Below are 20,963 nucleotides of genomic sequence, written 5' to 3' on the forward strand. Positions count from 1 at the left end.
CGTTACTGAGGTATACACTTATTCTAGTTCTGCAAATTTTCGAAAAAAAGAAACATATTATTTTGGTGAATTAGCTAAAACAATGGCTTACTTCGGTCAAAAATTGTAGTAAATAGAGAATGAGATGGCAAAAATATCCAAAAGAAAACAGCATTTACATTTGGTAGAAGGAATATTGTTCCACAAAAATTGCCGTGAATTCATAAAACACACTTTCAATTGACCTTCAAAATGATGACAAAAGACGTACTCTAAGTAGAAAACAAAAATAGTACTAGTAGACTATTTGCGGATCACAGTTAGTCCTTTACATCTGTGACCCCTTCAACAGCAATTTGAAATCTTGCTTCAGCTTCAGCTAAGCATGGCGAACTGACTACTTTACAAATCCGCTCCTCCGCTCTACCCTTCCTCAGAGCTAGTCTGTCAATAGTTGGAAACAAAATAAGTAAAATTTCAGCTACCATGCTAATTTGCAAGAAGAGGTAGTTGCATTATTATGCATACCTCGTTGTAGAAGCATGTGCCATGATGTTGCCACCAATAGGTTTTATTTGAGGCCCGGCAAATACAGCAGAACCATCCACTTGAGCGACGACTTGGTTAGTGATAACAACAGCAACACCGAACTGCAAGCGTAAAAGTAAAGCATTGACAGAAAAAGTCAAGAACCCTAATATAGTTCTGAAACATTAAACACCACCAAAAAGAGGGACAAGCTAAACTACCTCATCTGCTAGCTTCTGAAGGCTTCTCAAAAACTTTGCAAGATGCATCTGCCTGGCAGACAACTCTCCTCTCCCAGAGAAATCAGTCCTATAAAGGGCAGTAGCACTGTCCACAATCATAAGGGCAAACCTGCTTGATCAAAACAGGTTCGGAAGTTAGCTCCTAAAGAGGTCTATTTTATACTTAATGAGATGAACTCAAATAACTGACGAAGCCACAACTTCACGGATTTACACCATACACGTAGTCTCATAGAGGCATAAAGTACACATGATATTCAGGAAGCAAATTTTTTTTTATCACTGTTATTAACTTCACATCTTGAGTTAATTCTAGAACATTTCAAAAAGTTTTTTTTTTTCTGAAGAAAAAGGTATGCAGACACTTCCAACAGATATTATCAGTGGATTATTGTTAAGAGACCAAACAGATGAATCCAAACACGCATTAGATGTAAGATGGACATCCATAATCAAACTAATTGAGACAGCCAGAGAGTAGAAAGAGAGAAAAAAAAATGACAAGAGCAATGGAATTTGGAGAAAAGTTTACTTTGCAGAATAGCAAAACCAAGAGGAAGCTATCAACTACAACAAGAACTACTATGCCACAATCTGAAGCAAAAGGGCAAGCGTATTTTACATTCTTCATGGAGAGCTTGAAAGTAGCAACTAAGCAAGCCCTATAAATATATCAAGATAAAATTTAACCTGGTCTCCACCATCATTGAAGCTGCTTCCAGCAAAAGCCTTGATTGATGATCAGTATTATAAGCTCGAGCATAGGCTACATTCTCCAGAACATCAGGACCATTCAATCCAAACCTGCAGCACTTAACACCACCCATGATAAGAGGTTTGAACTTTATAATACAAGAAAAAGTGTGAGTTAAGATTACAAGTAGAAGACCTGTCTGCAATTTGTAGAAGTCTTTGTGGCCTGAAAGTACCTTCGGCATCAATGTACATAGCTTTCCCTTCACCACCTCCCTGATCTAATGGAAGCTGAGATACAGATAAAGAACGAATATTGTTACAAATTACAATTGTAGCACCTTATTTATGGGATTTTTTTTATTAAAAAACATTGTCTAGGTCATCATACTTGACAAGTGACACATAGTGTATGACACAGCTGAGTCTTTCCACACCGGAACTCCCCGTAAATTTCTGTAATGGATCCAGTTTCGATTCCTCCTAGCAAATGAGAAAAAAAGGATGAGGTTGTGAATTGTGATGCCAGATCAAATTCCGGTTCGAGAAGTTCACAAAATAAATGGGTGCCTAGCCTACCTTCCAATATCTTGTCAAGTTCTTTTGACCCAGAAGTTATCTGTATGATTTCAAGCCTCTGCGCATGGAGTTGGCTGGCACTAGTGAATCCCAAAGGCACTAATTTTGACGCTGTTCATATGCAGCATTGAAAAAGGTTTAGTAGTAATTGCTTATAAAAAATTGCAGAAATGGATGGAAAAAGAAGGTAAGGAAAAGCGCATCACTCCTGGCAATGGCAGTTGAAAGAAGAGAGACATGCCTGCCTCAATGATCTTGTCAACTTTAGCTTCACTAATTCCTTTTATATGCAGAAGCTCCTTTCTTGGAGCATAAACAACAGATTCAACTGTGCATAGACCAGCATCCTTGAGCTTTTTCACATCTAGGGCCGCGATCCCTGATGCCTTCAGGACAAAACAGATATATGCCTCAATACTTATTGGACCATTTCCTTTTTAAGTTGGAAAAACTTACAGGGTATCATTCAACAGAAACAACTATACTAAAAGCTAGAATGGAAAAAGATAGGCAAAGATCACCTCTTAAATATTAACAATTCCGAGAAAAAAAAAAAATAGGAATAGTCCTGCTTTTATGTAATACCAGAAAGCGAAAAATCCTCAAGATTTATTGTTTCACTTTATGTAAATCTTTATAAAACCTGCAGTATTAACAATTTCTGATAAGTACCTATCCGAATTACTGTAAATAACATCACTCAAGAATCAAAATTCTTCAAAAGAAGATCTAAACTAGTATAATCTTGCAAGGAGCAAAGCTGAAAAGTGTCATGACGTCTCCGCAAGCAGATTTTCATGGTGCCCTTAATTCTGTACACTCTGATTGTAATCTGCAAGCTGGGTCTGATCTTGGATCTTAGACTGTGCTTCTTAAGAAAACTGATTATAATTACTAACAACAAAAAGATTGGAACAAACATTTCTTTTCTTTTTCTTTAATTGATGACCGAGATATACGTTTAGAGCCAAGCGCAACATGTGAAACTTGGAAATGATGGGCCACCCCTCTATTCTTCTCCACTTAAATATGTACTAGACTTAGGATTGGGGCAGGGCTCCAACAGAACATCACACAAAGGATACAAAGAAAGCTGAGGATATCTAAATTTAGCTTCAAAACTGAGGCACTGTCTTAAATAAAAGACAGGTAGAAACAACTGTAGAAGTATCAACTTAAAATAATCCACAAGAAAACTACTGAAAGCAAACCCATTTCAAGATACCAAAAGAAAGGGCTTTCTCGGACATTATACAAAACCCCCCAAAATAACTCATTTCCCTAGGCGTGAAAAGAACCGGGTCAGATTAGATTCATCCCTAAAGGGGTGGAAAAAAGCACAATTTAAAGCTTCAAGATCAGACCCAGCTACACATTGAATCTGAAGGCATAAACAATCATTAATTATCATAAGAACGACTAACCCCAATTAAGTAAAACAAAGATTCAAGCCACTTTATATATATAAAAAGGGTTTATAACACAAGTTAGAAGAGAAAACCTCCGGGTTAAGAAATGACAACCCAAAGAACAAGAAAATCAAGATTCTTCCTTATTCATTTCCCTAGGTGCAAAAAAAATGTTTCGCGAAATTCAGCCACAGAGAAGCACAATTTAAGATTCAAGATCAGACCCAACTACTTATTGAATGTGAAGTCATACACAATTATCATAAGAATGAGTAACCCCAATTGAGTAAAATAAAGATTCAAGCGACTGTATACATATAATAGAAGGGTCGACTACAAGTAGAACAACAATATATACAGTGAAATCCCACTAGTGGGATAGAGAGCCTGTTCCTGATAGACCCTCGGCACAAGGAAAATGGGTTAGGAAATGACACCCAAAAGAAGAAGAAAATCAAGATCTTGGCTCAGAGAAATAGGAAAATGTGTAGAGGAAAAAAAACAAAAACATTAGCGTATCACAAGAATGACGTAAAACAAACCCATCACTTGGCGATTCTTCCTAATTCAAGAAAACCCATTTGACGCACAAGATTCCAAGAATTCAGAAACTGGGGTTTTCTCGAACATTACACAAAAAAGAGGCAATAGCCATGAATACAAGGGGAAATTGTGGGGACCTGAAGTTGCTCAACAGGGAAAGGACCATGGTGGACATCATCGAGATCTTCATTCTGTTCTTGTAGCATCGACTTCTGATTCCTGTGTTGCTGTTCCATTCCTATTTTCCTTTGTGTTGAAAGAGTGGAGGCAAATTGGGGGGAAGAAAGGAAATATTTCAAAAGGCGTGCTGAACCGCCAAATTATACTAAAAGGCCGAAGCTTGCCTCACAAGCTGTGCTGTGTGAGTGGGATGAAACCGCATTTGCCCTTCTATACTACCAGATTTTACCCCGCCTACCCTCCTATCTCTAAATAAATATTCTAAGTAAATAAATTTATTTGTCTCGTTTTGACTTGACACGTAGTTTAAGCAAGTATGCAAGATTTTTCGATCTTGTGGTCTTAGACTAAGGATATACATAATGTATCAAAATGACTCTTTAATTTTGTGGTTTTAAACATGTCACGTGGAAAGTTGAAATTATACAATTGCTAAAAAGGAAAGAGACATTCTTTGTTAAACGGCTAAAACGAAAAGTAAAAGAAACAAATTGAAACGGAGAGAGTGATATTGTACATAATCTCGTCATAATTGAACTTATAATGATGGTGTTCGAACTTACACCTTAACTATACTATCAAGCCCAAAGACAAAATTTCAATTTTTGAACGTCACCATTCTCTTTTAGGCTGCGAGTTTACTTTTTATTATTATTATTATTATTATTATTATTATTATATATATAAACATCGCTAGGAGCTCTCCACTTTGCTCCGATTGGAACTCACACTTGAGGGTTGGAGGTATGGGTTATTTACCACTTGAGTAACACTCTCTTATTTCCCAAGCTTACTTTCTTCCCCTTCTTGGGCTCGTTTCTTTATTAATCGTTAATTTACCCTCGGTTTGAATATTTCATTATTTTTTATAAAGATACGCCTAATCTCCCCCCCCCCCCCCCCCCCCTTTTTCCTTTTTTCCTTTTTGCCTTTTTCTCTTCTATTTCTTAATTAGTTTTTATGTAACTTTTTCTCCCTCCAATAGCTGAGTTAAAGTTACTCTCACAGAATATTGAAAATTGTTAGTACTAAACTTGAAATAAAACGAAAAAATATCTAAAGAAATTCAAATATAAATTAGATTTAATCAAGCAAATAATATATAAAATTATCAATATCTTTTTTGCAAAGTATTAATTGATTATATCACTTTCATGGCTTTTCTTTTTGAGAAATTACAGGTCAATGCTGTTTCGGCATCTAGTTAACCATTTTTGGCCCAATTGTTGTTTCATTACTTGGTTAGCCCGCTTCGTACATATCATCAACCATAATCTCCCTTCAGCCACTTTCTCTCCTTCGTCTCTCTCTCTCTCTCTCTCTCTCTCTCTCTCTCTCTCTCTATCTCTTCTCTCCTTCGTCTTTTTTTTTTCTCTCCTTTTTCTTTGTCATCATAAGACCAATTCTCTCTATATTTTTTCCTGTTGCTGGACAGAATTCTTAGCTAGCGTTTAAATCTTGTATCTACTTGGGGTTTTTTCTTTAATATTGGAAGACACCTTAGATATTGGGGCCTTCATCTCTGTTTCTTTTTGACAGGTGATTGTTAATTTGTAACACTTAAGCTAATAAAACAATAAATAAAAGGAATAAAAGAGAAATTGAAATTCGATTCAAGATAATCAGCAAAACCCCAGTACAAAAGTACAAAAGACCTAGATATTTTAAAGTACCATGTCCAACTAACAGAGACAAAAAAGGAAATAAACAGACCTCTCTTGTTACACCTTGGAACTTTGGGTTGCTGAGCGGAGAAGGGACTAACGTAAGTTAAGGTGAGCATGATGTCCCTACAAGTGAGAAGGGGTAATAATAATTCTAATTAAGATTCCAAAGAAGTTAAAGGCAAGGGAGAAAAGTTCGTTAAATGAAACTCCACCGCAGTTCTGCGAAAGGGGGGTTCGACGGTCGTTCTTTGAACCGTCGAACGAGTCGACGCCCCGTCGATTGTGCCATAAAATTTGGCTGGAGCGAAGACCCTTCGAAGAACAGGTCGACGCTTCGTCGATCAGTTCGACGAACCGTCCTTCTCACCGTCGAATGGAAGGAAATGACAGATTGCTCACTGGAAATTTAACGACTTCGATGCCTAGATCGACGCTCCGTCGATCCAATCGACGCTCCGTCGATCGCACCGTACATCTCGGTCGGGACTGATTTCATAAATTTATATAAGACCTCTCCCTCATTTTATTTCATTTCATCTCCCACTCTCTTCTCTCTAAGACCTCTCTAGAACCTTCTCCACCATTCATCCACAAGAAATCAAAGGAAAACCATGGTCAACTACACCAAATACATGAAATCAAGTTTATGAAACCCATTAAAAGTTCATCTAGGCCAAGAAAACTCAAGAAGAGTGAGTTAGGGTTTTGGTGCAAGAAGAGAAGTTCCACTCAAAGGTTGTTCATCCATCATCTAAGGTAAGTTTTATGACCCTTTTATATGGTTTGAGTGGTTGAAAGTTGAAACACTTGAATTGTGGAAAGACATAGAAATGGGGTCATGAATGTGGGAATAGTGTCATTGTTGAATAGTGATCGGAATGAATTTTGAATGTTGGTGTGTTGTGATCGTGAATATGTTATAAGTGACACTTAGACCATGGAATAAGTATTATATATGAGAAAACGCGATAACGAGTTATAATCAAAATTGTGGAGAAATCAAAGAGAATTGGTGAATTGTGGGAATCGTAGGTAAATGATGATTGTTGTTGCTATATTGTGAATGCTGATATTAATGTTTGGGAGTTGATATAGAATGTGGGAAAGGTAGTATAAACAAAGGAAGTGCTGCCCAATTTTCCCTAGAAATAGTGAAATGTCCCTATAGCCGAGTAACTAATGTCAATGCGATTCCTTTTGCAGGTAGGAAAGTGGGCACCAAGGGAAATCAAGCGAACGATAGATTAGTCAAGAAATTTAAGGTATGTGAGGCTAGTCCTATCCTTCTAATGGCATGAATCCTACAATATGTTTTTCTTTCTTCTCCATGAATCTCTTAAGTTCCGAAAAGATGCGAGCTGATATCCCTAATTAGCTACACAAGGTAATGAGTTAAAGTATAGAAGTTCTAGAAGTCCATGATATGATGTCATTATTGCTTACACTCACCTCATATACTATTCCCTTCAAGGTGAGGCAGGATGTTAATGAGTGCTCCATAAGGAAATCGGGGGATCACGACCTTACGTCACCCCGATGAAGCATAATTGTCCTTAAGTTTCTATGCATGCACTGTGATGAGCATATTATACTGATGGTATAACACCGCGCCTATTTGGCCGGGCAGTCACCGCTAAGGCGGGCAGCTATACACCATGGCCAAATGGCATGGGCAGACACCACTAGTGGGCGGCAGAAGATGATACCCCCGACGCGGGAGGCCTGGACACAGGCTAATGATTATCACACCGATCCGATATGGACGGGCAGTTTACATATTTATGCATAGATGATATGATGATGAGTATGAGTAAGCCAGCATGCATCACCCCCTTTTCCATTTGACAGTCAGATACAGATGTTCCTTATTGATGCTTCATTTACTTCATTGATGTGATATTATTGTTTATGCCTCTCATACTCAGTACAATGTTCGTACTGACGTCCATTTTCTTTGGACGCTGTGTTCATGCCCACAGGTAGACAGGGAGGTGATCTTGCTCCAGACTCGTAGGAGCTGTTAGCTGCTTGAGAGCACTCCATTGTTCCGAAGGTGCTTATGGTTATCCTTTTTGTGTACATGTATGTTTTGGGCACGACGGGGTCCTGTCTCGTCCATATGTCTAGTACTCTAGTAGAGGCTCGTAGATACGCAGTGTGGGTAAAACGGTCTCACGAGGTTGCTACCATGCATATATATATATATATATATATATATATATATATACTATTTCAATGACCAAAAGGCTTGTGCATATAAAAGTATTTATATCTTCGAATGAAAGATGATTTTCTTATAACTTGAGTATGATTTTGATAAAAGGACGTTTAATGAGTATGATAAGCAGTACAATGAGGGGTGCTCGGTGGCTCGCCCCGGGTACTCGTCGCGGCCCCTGGTCGGGTCGTGACAAAAGTGGTATCAGAGCAGTTCAGTCCTAGGAAGTGTCTACGAGCCGTGTCTAGTAGAGTCTTGTTTATGGTGTGTTGCGCGCCACGCTAATAAACAAGAGGCTACAGGGCATTTAGGAAAATGACCATCTTTCTTTCTTATGAGATCGTGCGATAGAGCCGTGTATAAGATTTTACCCTCCCTAATAGTGTGTTGTGATTTCAGAAATGCCGCCAAAGGGAAAAGCTACAGTCGCCCAGAATGGCAAGACCACGACAAACAGGCGAGTAGTAAGAGAGCCGCCAACGGATATAGAAGAAGGCGAATCGCATAATGAGGCCTTATCTAACACTTCCTCCACCCCGCCTAATGTGGAAGAACAAAGAGGAGCTCCAGCTCCAATCCCTCCACCTGTTGCTTCGGGTTAACAAATGACCGAGGCCATATATCTATTGACACAGTTGGTTGCCGCTCAGGCACAGTGACAAAATACGGGCCCAAGTGATCGATCAGCCAGTACCAAAGCCCGTGATTTTATGAGTCTAAATCCTCCGGAGTTTTTCGGGTCAAAGCTGGATGAAGACCCGCAAGGTTTCATTGATGAGATGTTGAGAACGTTGAGGATTGTCCATGCCTCCGAAACTGAATCCGTGGAGTTGACATCTTATCAACTCCGGGATGTGGCAGTCTTATGGTATAATAACTGGGTCTTATCAAGAGGAGAGAATGCGCCTCCTCCGGTTTGGCAAGAATTCGTTGATGCCTTCATCCGCCATTATTTGCCACCCGAGGTCCGCCGAGCTAGAGCGAACAGATTTCTAAATTTGAAGCAAGGGAATATGAGTGCCCGGTAGTATAGCCTGCAATTTAATTCCTTGGCTAGGTATGCCCCGACTATGGTGGCCGATATAGGAGATAGGGTGCACAGGTTTGTGAGTGGCTTGGGGCCACATTTGTTCAAGGACTGTTTGACGGCTTCGCTACAAGAAGGGATGGATATTTCCCGAATACAAGCCCATGCCCAGAACTTAGAGGGACGATAACCACTGCCAAGAGGTGATCGTGATATTGATAGAAGACAAAGTAAGAGGGCCATATCTATGGGGGCAGGTAGTGATTATAGAGGGGGATCGAGGCAGACTTATTCCCAACATTCAGGCCATTCGGTGACTAGTGCACCTCCTCGATTCACGGGTAGGAGACTTGATCGCTCCTTTCATTCAGGATCGGGTCAGAGTTCGAGGGTCTCGGATTCTCAGTTCAGGGAAGATTACAGTCAGAGGAGACCCTCAGTGCCGCGATGCAGCCAGTGTAGTAGACTACATTCCGGACAGTGTCGCCAAGGTTTGGATGCTTGCTATACCTGTGGCCAGGTTGGGCATATGATGCGAGACTGCCCGTCAACGAGTGGTAGAGTGGGGATTCAGCCCACAGGATCAGCAGCCGGCTCCTCTTCAATGCGCCCGATAGGGCAGACCCCTCAGATCCCAGCGGGCTGAGGTAGATGCCGAGGGGGATTATCTACTTCAGGTGCCACTCAGCCCCGTATGTATGCTTTAGCCGGGCGACAAGATCTTGAGTCCTCCCCCGATGTGGTTACAGGTACATTATGCATATTTTCCTATGATGTATATGCCTTGATAGATCCAGGTTCTACTTTTTCCTATATTACCCCGTATGTTGTTGATTGCATTGGGGTGAAACCTGAGCCAATCAAACATTTTGAGGTATCTACTCCGGTTGGTGATCCCGTGATAGCTCGACAAGTGTATAAAAATTGCGTGATAGTGATATGTGATCGCCAAACTAAAGCTGATTTAGTTAAGCTTGAAATGTTAGAATTCAATGTGATTATGAGTATGGACTGGTTGGCCTCATGCTATGCTAATGTTGATTGTCGGATGAAAGTAGTTCGATTTCAATTTCCGGGAGAACCTGTGCTTGAATGGAAGGGTTATACAGCGTCTCCAAGAGGTAGGTTTATTTCCTATCTCAAGGCAAGAAAGATGATATCCAAAGGTTACATGTATCATCTAGTTCAAGTTCAGGATATCGAAGCAAAGTCGCCAGCTTTCCAATATGTTCCGGTAGTAAATGAATTTCCGGATGTATTCCTAGATGAACTTCCAGGACTTCCTCCAGAAAGAGAAATTGACTTCGCCATTGATGTGTTGCCGGACACCAAGCCTATTTCTATTCCTCCTTATCGAATGGCTCCGGCAGAATTGAAAGAGCTAAAGGCGCAATTAAAGGATTTTCTTGAAAAGGGGTTTATTAGACCCAGCTCATCGCCGTGGGGAGCACCAGTTTTGTTCGTAAGAAAGAAAGACGGTTGCCTACGAATGTGCATCGATTATAGGCAATTAAACAAGGTGACGATAAAGAACAAATATCCTCTCCCAAGAATTGACAACTTATTTGATCAGCTGCAGGGTGCCAAGTGGTTTTCTAAGGTATACTTGAGGTCGGGCTACCATCAAGTGAGGGTTAGAGAACAAGATATTCCTAAGACAGCCTTCAGAATGAGATATGGCCATTATGAGTTTCGGGTGATGTCGTTTGGGTTGACTAATGCGCCGGTCGCGTTTATGAATTTGATGAATAATGTGTTCAGGACACTCTTGGACTTGTTTGTGATAGTATTCATTGATGATATTCTGGTGTATTCTCACACAGCATCAGAACATGCCGATCATTTGCGTATCGTACTTGGAATTCTTTGAGCACGAGAACTATATGCAAAATTTTCGAAGTGCGAGTTTTGGCTAAATTCCATAACATTTCTGGGCCATGTTATTTCAGATGATGGCATTCGAGTTGATACTCAAAAAATTGAAGCGGTAAAGAATTAGCCAAGGCCTACGACACCTACAGAAGTTCGTAGTTTTCTGGGATTGGTAGGTTATTACAGAAGATTCGTAGAGGGCTTTTCATCTATTTCATCCCCATTGACAAAACTAACCCAGAAGTCAGCTAAATTTCAATGGGATAATGCTTGCGAACGCAGTTTCCAAGAGTTGAAGGACAGATTAACTTCAGCTCCAGTCTTAACACATCCAGAGGGATCAGATGGCTATGTGGTGTATTGTGACGCTTCCGGCGTTGGATTAGGATGTGTATTGATGCAGCACGGTAGAGTTATTGCTTATGCCTCGAGACAGCTGCGGAAGCATGAAAAGAACTATCCAGCTCACGATCTTGAACTGGCTGCATTTGTTAATGCATTGAAGATATGGAGACATTACTTGTATGACGTACATGTTGACACATATACAGACCACAAGAGCCTTCAATACATTTTCAAGCAGAAGGAGTTAAATCTGCGACAGAGGCGATGGTTAGAACTGTTGAAAGATTATGATGCGAATATTTTGTATCACCCTGGAAAAGCAAATGTAGTAGCCGATGCGCTTAGCCGCCGATCAATGGGCAGTTTATATGAAGTTCCCTCGGAAAGGAAAGAAATGGTTCATGATCTTTACCAGCTAGCTAATCTTGGAGTGCGTGTGGTAGATTCGGGCAGTGCAGGGATTGGTATTAATGATCCCACGGTTTCGTCTCTGAATGTGGAGGTGAAAGAGCGCCAGTATGAAGATCCGCGGTCGAGCCACTACAGAGACACATTTCATGAAAAAGAGAGATCTCCATTTAAAACTTCGATGGATGAGGTCCTTAGATACCATGGCAGGCTATGTGTTCCGAATGTTGCAGAATTGCGCCGACGAATTCTAGAAGAAGCCCATTACTCTCGGTATTCTATTCACCCAGGTGCGATGAAAATGTACCACGATCTCAAATTGATATATTGGTGGGATGGCATGAAGAGAGACATATCAGAATTTGTAGCCCAATGCCCAAATTGCCAGCAAGTAAAAATCGAACATCAAAAGCCAGGAGGATTATTGCAAGTAATGGAAATCCCTACTTGGAAGTGGGAGATTATCAATATGGATTTCATTGTGGGGTTGCCCCGTTCCCGAGGCAAGTATGATTCTATATGGGTAATTGTGGACAGATTAACAAAGGCATCTCATTTTCTTCCAGTCAAGACCACATACGTCGCAAAAGATTATGCGAGATTGTATCTCAAGGAAATTATGCGACTTCATGGTGTTCCATTGTCCATCATTATGGATAGAGGAGCGCAGTTTACGGCCAAATTCTGAAAATCTTTCCAAGAAGGTCTAGGTACCCAGCTGAAGCTTAGCATGACATTTCACCCACAGACCGATGGACAGGCCAAACGTACTATTCAGACCTTGGAAGATATGCTCCGAGCGTGTGTGCTAGATTTTGGTGGTAGTTGGGATGATCACCTACCCCTTATTGAGTTTGCTTACAACAATAGCTACCATTCCAGTATCCAAATGGCTCCGTATGAAGCCATATATGGAAGAAAGTGTAGGTCCCCAATTGGATGGTTTGAAATAGGTGAAGTACAGTTAATCGACCCTGAATTGATTCAGCAAGCGGCCGAAAAAGTCAAAGTGATCCGGGAACGATTGTTGACAGCTCAAAGCCGCCAAAAATCTTATGCGGATAATTTCCGGCGAGACGTGGAATTTCAGGTTGATGATTGGGTATTTTTGAAGGTGTCACCAATGAAAGGGGTGATGAGATTTGGCAGGAAAGGGAAGTTAAGCCCTCGATACATCGGACCTTACAAAATTATCCGTAAGGTCGGCCAAGTAGCCTATGAATTGAATTTGCCTTCAGAGCTTGAATCAGTTAATCCAGTCTTTCATGTCTCAATGCTCCGCAAGTGTGTTGGAGATCCCAAGAGAATTGTTCTAATAGATGATGTACAAGTGACAGAAAAGTTGGCATATGAAGAAGTACCCATTGCCATCTTAGACAGGCAAGTACGAAGACTTCGAAACAAGGAAGTAACCTCAGTTAAGGTCCTGTGGCGGAATAACAATCGAGAAGAGATGACTTGGGAAGCAGAAGAGAAAATGAAATGCGGGTATCCACACTTATTCCAACCCCCAGGAGGGGTTCAAGACGAAACACCGGCACTATCAGGTATGTATGCAGTAAATGAAGTGTAATAATTAGAGTATTTGCACGCCCCTATTTCCATCATTACTCAGATATTATGTCCCCTATCTTCGGGAACTTTCGTAAGTATTTCCTAGAGTTTTATTGTATTGTAGCCCTGTGAGGCAGATTATTATAGGTTGTTGTGACAGGATGGTAGCGCCATGTTACAGGGGAAACTCTGGCGAAATTATTGTAGAATTCCCGAGTACTCAACATTCGAGGATGAATGTTCCAAAAGGGGGAAAGAATGTTACACCTCGGAACTTTGGGTTGCTGAGCGGAGAAGGGACTAACGTAAGTTAAGGTGAGCATGATGTCCCTACAAGTGAGAAGGGTTACTAATAATTCTAATTAAGATTCCAAAGAAGTTAAAGGCAAGGGAGAAAAGTTCGTTAAATGAAACTCCACCGCAGTTCTGCGAAAGGGGGGGTTCGACGATCGTTCTTTGAATCGTCGAACGAGTCGACGCCCCGTCGATTGTGCCATAAAATTTGGCTGGAGCGAAGACCCTTCGAAGAACAGGTCGACGCTTCGTCGATCAGTTCGACGAACCGTCCTTCTCACCGTCGAATGGAAGGAAATGACAGATTGCTCACTGGAAATTTAACGACTTCGATGCCTAGATCGACGCTCCGTCGATCCAATCGACGCTCCGTCGATCGCACCGTACATCTCGGTCGGGACTGATTTCATAAATTTATATAAGACCTCTCCCTCATTTTATTTCATTTCATCTCCCACTCTCTTCTCTCTAAGACCTCTCTAGAACCTTCTCCACCATTCATCCACAAGAAATCAAAGGAAAACCATGGTCAACTACACCAAATACATGAAACCCATTAAAAGTTCATCTAGGCCAAGAAAACTCAAGAAGAGTGAGTTAGGGTTTTGGTGCAAGAAGAGAAGTTCCACTCAAAGGTTGTTCATCCATCATCTAAGGTAAGTTTTATGACCCATTTATATGGTTTGAGTGGTTGAAAGTTGAAACACTTGAATTGTGGAAAGACATAGAAATGGGGTCATGAATGTGGGAATAGTGTCATTGTTGAATAGTGATCGGAATGAATTTTGAATGTTGGTGTGCTGTGATCGTGAATATGTTATAAGTGACACTTAGACCATGGAATAAGTATTATATATGAGAAAACGCGATAACGAGTTATAATCAAAATTGTGGAGAAATCAAAGAGAATTGGTGAATTGTGGGAATCGTAGGTAAATGATGATTGTTGTTGCTATATTGTGAATGTTGATATTAATGTTTGGGAGTTGATATAGAATGTGGGAAAGGTAGTATAAACAAAGGAAGTGCTGCCCAATTTCCCCTAGAAATAGTGAAATGTCCCTATAGCCGAGTAACTAATGTCAATGCGATTCCTTTTGAAGGTAGGAACGTGGGCACCAAGGGAAATCAAGCGAACGATAGATTAGTCAAGCACTTTAAGGTATGTGAGGCTAGTCCTCTCCTTTTAATGGCATGAATCCTATAGTATGTTTTTATTTCTTCTCCATGAATCTCTTAAGTTCCGAAAAGATGCGAGCTGATATCCCTAATTAGCTACACAAGGTAATGAGTTAAAGTATAGAAGTTCTAGAAGTCCATGATATGATCATATACTATTCCCTTCAAGGTGAGGTAGGATGTTAATGAGTGCTCCATAAGGAAATCGGAGGATCACGACCTTACGTCACCCCGATGAAGCATAATTGTCCTTGAGTTTCTATGCATGCACTGTGATGAGCATATTATACTGATGGTATAACACCGCGCCTATTTGGCGGGGCAGTCACCGCTAAGGCGGGTAGCTATACACCATGGCCAAATGGCATGGGCAGACAACACTAGTGGGCGGCAGGAGATGATACTCCCGACGCGGGAGGCTTGAACGCAGGCTAATGATTATTGTTGACACCCAATTTTGTCCCGCCTCTCATCCGAAATACCTATTTACGCTTCTAATATTTTTGGAAAATAAAAAATATATATTATATTTTACTATAATTATTAGCCTTTTATCAATACCGGCGTTTCACTATTCTATTACCGCACTGATTATTATTATTATTATTATTATTATTATTATTACTATTATTATTATTATTATTATCATTTTCGGCATTTTACCTGCTTACGCACACGCATCGCATTTATCTTTGCATAATTAAATAATAGTGTTTATTTACTGTGGATTTTCGAAATATTATTACACGGCTATTACAACGCCATTTTTTATCTGAGGACTAATAATTGCATATTTTATATTAAGTAATATTTTAACACAAGTTATTTAAATAGGTCTTTTATTTAAATGTAGTAGCCCAATCAACTCATATTATTTTCGGACCAATTCACAAAAAACAGTCTACATTTTAATTTACCTGACACCATTTTAATTTACCAGCCCATTTTAATGCCCAATCCATATTTTAATTGTCCAGCCCACACCAATACCCGACCCGATTTGGCCCATTCTTTTAACCTAAAATCCCCCCCCCCCCTCTTTCTTTTCTTTTTTCTCCTTCGTCCGTCGCCCTCCCCTGTCTCTCTTTCCTCCCTCTTCGCTCCTCCTATCTTTCGCCTCTTCTCCACTCCCCCCCCCCCCCCCACCACTTGTTCCTATTCCCCACTCATCTGCCACATCCACTTCCATCTTCCCACCACGCTCCTCTGCCATCCACTCCCTTTTGTTCCCCACGTTTCTGCCACTCCCATTCCACCCTGTCCCCCGCTCCTCTCTCTTTCTTCAACACAAAAAACCCTAGAATATCCCGATAAATAGTTGGGGGAATGGAAGGGAAAGAGTGGATTTTTTTGATTCAGGAGATTACCCCAAGAAATAGATGATTTTTGAATTTGGTAAAAAACCCCTAGAACCTGGAGGATTTTTGGATTGGGAAAACCCCCCAAGAACCTAGAGGATTTTTGATCAGTGAAAGCCCTCAAAGAAACTGGAGTATTTTTCGATCCCTCAAGAACTAGGTCTTCTTTTTTTCAGTCACAAAAATTCCCAAAATATTGAGTTCTTCAGCTTCGAATACCTCTAAAAATACCAGTCCCTAATCGCACGAGGTTCCCTTTAAAATATCAGTTTTTCATTTTCTAGATATCGCCTCAAGCATTAAATTCTCTTATGTTTTGCTTTAATATTTGTTTGAATCCGAGCGCGTGCAAGTTTGGATTTAGTGGTGTTCGAGGATAAATCGAGACTCCGCGCCTCACTTCGCTGCACTCGGAAAAGGTAAATAACTTCCCTTTTAGTTGGTTCAGTTTCGGTCTGGTATTTGACAGATGTTTGTGTGTTCGTATATGTTAGTTGTCACAGTTGGTTTATTTTCAGTTTAATAGCATGGTAGTCTTAGGTGTGTTGGCATCTAGCTAGCTTGGTCTCGGGTTAATAATTAGGATATCTAGAGACTTATGTTTATTTCAGGGTTTAATTTCCAGTTCAGTAGTTAACAGAGTTTAGTTGTTTATGTATCGATTCAATCCAGCTAATTTCAATATTTATGTGTTCGTAAGAGTTTACCCGAAGATAATTACGCCAACTAGTGATAGCATATGATAAGTCAAATTTGCAGCACGATCCTGTGTGCTTAAATAACGATTTAAAGCAAGATCCAAGTTATCTAGATTGGGTCTGATAGCTTTTAAAGCATTTATTATGGATATGCAGATGAAGATGTTTAAATTTAGCTATGTGTCAATATGGTAAACTGTTGAGCTTGGGTATGGAGTTTGTTAATTTGAGAACTTAGTATGTATACATGAACTACAATAGATATGGTAAAATAAGTTGGACCTCTCTATGTGGCTAACAATATCTATCGACAACTCTCGCATTGCCTACTACTGTTTTGAAAATGACAAGTATCCCACGCATTATAACATGCCTGTTTGCTTACTCGAAACAACGATGAATTTGATCTAGCTTCAACTGTTATGTCCCTGGACTGTTTTGTGAGAGGAGTTGTTGGGGTTGTCTGTATGATACAGTTTGTTGCATTTTGCTGGGTTGGTTAAATGGAGGTTTAGGTGCGAAAAGGTCAAAACTCAAAGAATGTTTTGTCAATGTTTTGCGATAAATTAAACCAGCTCGACAGGGTAGGTATTAAGATAAACCAGTGCTATACATCCTAAGTGTGAAAAGGTCTGGTGACTGTTGCCCCTATATTCGCGATATAAAATGGCTTGTGGTGTTGATTTATATAGGTCATGAAAACTGGCAGTCGTTTACTACAAGAATGGGAAACATCATGCATACCTGAGGGTATACCTGATATATGCATGAGTTATTTATTCTGGAAATTGAAACTGCTTTGCTTTATTTGTTTCTTCTGCTGCTTGGACACGTTATTGGGCCTGCATTTGTTTTCCTTTAACTGCTTTGTTGTGTATTGGCTACTGCCCATTTTATCTACTTTTTTTTGCCTGTTATCAGTTTGGCTGTAGCTTCTGTTTTGGGCTGGATATTTTCCTTCGCATAGGATAATTACCTTTGAGTTTTCCACGCATGATGATCGCATAAAATTATGTCATGTTTAACCCCTTTCCTTTCCCTGGCTGTTCTTCTATCCCTTCTGATCATCTGGTGTATGCTACTTGATGTGGCGTAATTTTACACCACAATCGATGCTTTTTAACTATAAGTTTTACTTGTTTTTAAGCAAGTCTATGTCATTTTACGTAGTTTTTGTCATGTTTCAGGTAATACGAGGTCCCTAGAGCCTAAGTATGGAAAACAAGTAAAAAAGTTGCAAAACTGGAAATAACTGGAGGTTCTGGAAATTATTGGCGAAATATTGCTCTGCGCGATCGCGCAGTAAGTTCACGCGTTCGCGGTCCGCGCGTCCGTGACTCTGCGCGAACGCGCAGTAAGTTCACGCGTTCGCGGTCACGCGCGTCCGTGACTCTGCGCGATCGCGATACTTCTTCACGCGTTCGCGATAAATAAATTTAGTAATTTCACGCGATCGCACTGAATGTTTTTCAGCAATTTTCGACCAGAACTTGGGATTTGACGGCTTCTTCCATTCCAGTTCATATAAATAGAAAATTAGGGCAAAACATCAGATATCTTTGGCAGCTCCCACAAGTTGGAAGCTAGGGTTCCTACAAAAATTGTTCTTTCTTCTTTTTAATCCTTGTTGATGGAAATCTCTTGGTGATAATTAAGATTGACACTCTTGTTGTGCTTATTTATTCATTTGCATTGTTCTTAATCAAGTAAGTTTTTGCTATTTTAATTATTCTTGTTCTTGAATGTTTTCAAGGGATTAGCTAACCTTTGAACTCGCCCATTTACTTTGTTTGAAACTCGGAAGAGGAAAAACGGAGTTGGGATAGGATAATTAACATGAATTTGGGGCGTTAACCCTCATCTAATGGAAATTGACCTAGGAATAGGCAATACCAATTGTAGCCATATTCGGGTGTTCTTAATGCTCCTAATTGCTTGAGGGATCTTCAATTGGGTAGTCTAGTTAATCTTCGGAAGAAGTTAATTTAGAGTCATTATCCGAGGCTAAATAACATAAACTTGCTATTATTTACAATTCGTGAAATAGATTGGATCGTTACTTGAGAAGTAGTTTCCCTCCTTCTATTCTTGTTGCCATTGATCAATTTACTTGCTTTCTAGATTAGAATTTATATTTCCATATTTTATAAAAACCTTATCAAAAACCACCATTGATGCGTTCGGGCATAGCTATTATTAGTGATAATTCCTAATCTGCTTAAATCACCTACATATTGTTCTCTGTGGGATTCGACCCCAACCTTGTTGGGTTACTATATTTTACAACGTCCGCGTTATACCATTAATAGGTGTAATTTGAGCGTATCAAATTTTGGCGCCGTTGCCGGGGAACAATTGGTGTATTTTGGCTAATCTAGGAAATAAGCTAACTTGCTTTGAACCGAACCCGTAAATATTTGTGTAGTTGTTTTCTGTGTGATATTTTATTTTATTAAAAAAAAAAATGGCATCTTGGAATGAAAATGGGTTTGATGGTTGTAATCCATATTTTGATGACCCATGTCCATATTGTGGAGGACCCCACTTTTGGCAAGATTGTGAATATGCTCCCGGGAGAGAGATGTGTGCACCGTCTCAATCCTATGATGAGAGTATTTGTAATATATGTGGTGGTCAAGGTGGACATTGGGGTGATTGTCCCAATTATTTCACTTCCCCTCCCCCTAGTTGTTCTAACGAAAATGCTAGGTATGCTTTTGAGTTTGACAGGGACAACAACATGACAAATGAAGGACAAAGTGCCGGATATGAAGACATCATGGCAATGCTCCAAACATACTTAGATCGAGAAGCTAAGATGGAGGAAAAACGAAAGCTCCTCCAACAATCCGTTTTAGAAAATGGAGAAGCCATAAAAAGACTGAATGATTCATTTGAGGATGCAAATTCCTCAATTGTCATGGAAGTGTCGACTCCTCAAAATGAAATGGTTGAAGAAGAGATTTCAAGTTTACAAGATGAACCCGAAAATTCTTGTGACCATGACGAGAGTTGTGAAATTGAAGAAACGGTTCAACTTGAAGAAAATGAGCTAAGTCATGAAGAAGAAATCTCCAATTCTCGAAAAGAGGAAATTGAGGAAATGTTGAATGGCATTATGGCGAGAAATGAAAAATATGGGAAGATTGTGGCCAATTGGTGGGAAGTAGTTCAACATGGAGATGATGAAACTATGCAAAACATGGATTTCACCATGTTAGGATTTTTACAAGCTTTGGACGATTCTCACCATGAAGAAAAACTTGACAAAGAGGAAATTTTGAGCCAAGATTGGCTAATGAATCAAGCTCAACAACTTGAAGCCTATGGAAATCACCGTGAAGGCTTTTCACGGATGATGGAAGAATATCTAAAAATACATGTTGAGCAAAGTCAAGAATTGGAGTCACTTGAAATTGCTATCCAAAAATTGGAGGCCGAATTGAATGCAAAGATTGAGGAATGCAACGCTCAATATCAAAAGGCCATGGATAGTAGTTTTAAGTTGGTTTCCAATGAAGAAGTGGTCACTATTGATTTTCAAGAGCTAATGATAAATTACCAACCAACAAATCCTAAAATAGTGAATGATGCCGAGATTGAAGAAATGATACTAGAGTTGCTTAAAAAAGTTCATGAAATCGTTTTTGAAGACTCTAGTTCATTTATGGGTAAGAATGTCAAAATTCATGCAAATTTGAAATTTGAGCGCGTTGGACCACATTCGAACCATTTTTCAACGTTGTGCTTGAGTGATGATATGGAAGTTGAACCAAACAAGCCAATGGAGAATTGTGGATACGACGAAGAAAGCGTTTTTATTTTGAAGTTTGCTATGCCAAGAAGACAAAATGGCATTCCTCACTCAAAGGCCAAAAGGTGCAAAATGCGACATCCGAGAGTTGGCCTCTTTATTTTTTTTCCACCGCCTCATGAGCATCACCGGAATCTTGATTCAAAGTTGGGGCGCAAATTCATATGCTCTAAATGGCGAGAAAAGCGGCAAAGTTGGTATCCGTCGTGCCACGACGTTAACTTAAGCGCTTGGTGGGAGGCAACCCATCGTTTTTAAATTTTTAAATCATTTTTAAAATTTGATTTTTTAGAATTGCTTAGCTTATGATTTGTGACTAATCTGCAAAATTTCAAAATTTTTGGAATTGTTTTGAGCAGGTTGGGTTTTCAGAACA

At 39.9% G+C, this 20,963-nt stretch overlaps 1 protein-coding gene across 1 annotated transcript; it reads right to left on the reverse strand.

Annotated features, from left to right (window-relative positions):
- Nucleotides 1–134: 134 nt before the first annotated feature.
- LOC132603350 (DNA repair protein RAD51 homolog) lies at nucleotides 135–4,358 on the reverse strand. The gene is made up of 9 exons (XM_060316376.1): nucleotides 4,111–4,358; nucleotides 2,263–2,407; nucleotides 2,022–2,132; nucleotides 1,834–1,925; nucleotides 1,639–1,733; nucleotides 1,440–1,553; nucleotides 729–858; nucleotides 508–629; nucleotides 135–423 (listed from the first exon to the last, which is right to left on the reverse strand). The coding sequence occupies exons 1-9, from the start codon at nucleotides 4,207–4,209 to the stop codon at nucleotides 300–302; spliced, it is 1,032 nt and encodes a 343-aa protein (XP_060172359.1). The 5' UTR covers nucleotides 4,210–4,358; the 3' UTR covers nucleotides 135–299.
- Between the last annotated feature and the right edge of the window lie 16,605 nt (nucleotides 4,359–20,963).

The sequence above is a fragment of the Lycium barbarum genome, chromosome 7 (assembly GCF_019175385.1).
Source record: "Lycium barbarum isolate Lr01 chromosome 7, ASM1917538v2, whole genome shotgun sequence".
In the NCBI taxonomy this organism is placed as follows: domain Eukaryota; kingdom Viridiplantae; phylum Streptophyta; class Magnoliopsida; order Solanales; family Solanaceae; genus Lycium; species Lycium barbarum.

Bases quoted from the DNA above. Each gene is read 5' to 3' on its own strand.
- LOC132603350 (XM_060316376.1), bottom strand. From the start codon at position 4,209: ATGGAACAGCAACACAGGAATCAGAAGTCGATGCTACAAGAACAGAAT. The intron at 1,554-1,638 runs GTCTTCTACTTG...TAAGTGCTGCAG, and splicing joins CTTCTACAAATTGCAGACAG to GTTTGGATTGAATGGTCCTG. The intron at 630-728 runs GTAGTTTAGCTT...TTACGCTTGCAG, and splicing joins TTCAGAAGCTAGCAGATGAG to TTCGGTGTTGCTGTTGTTAT.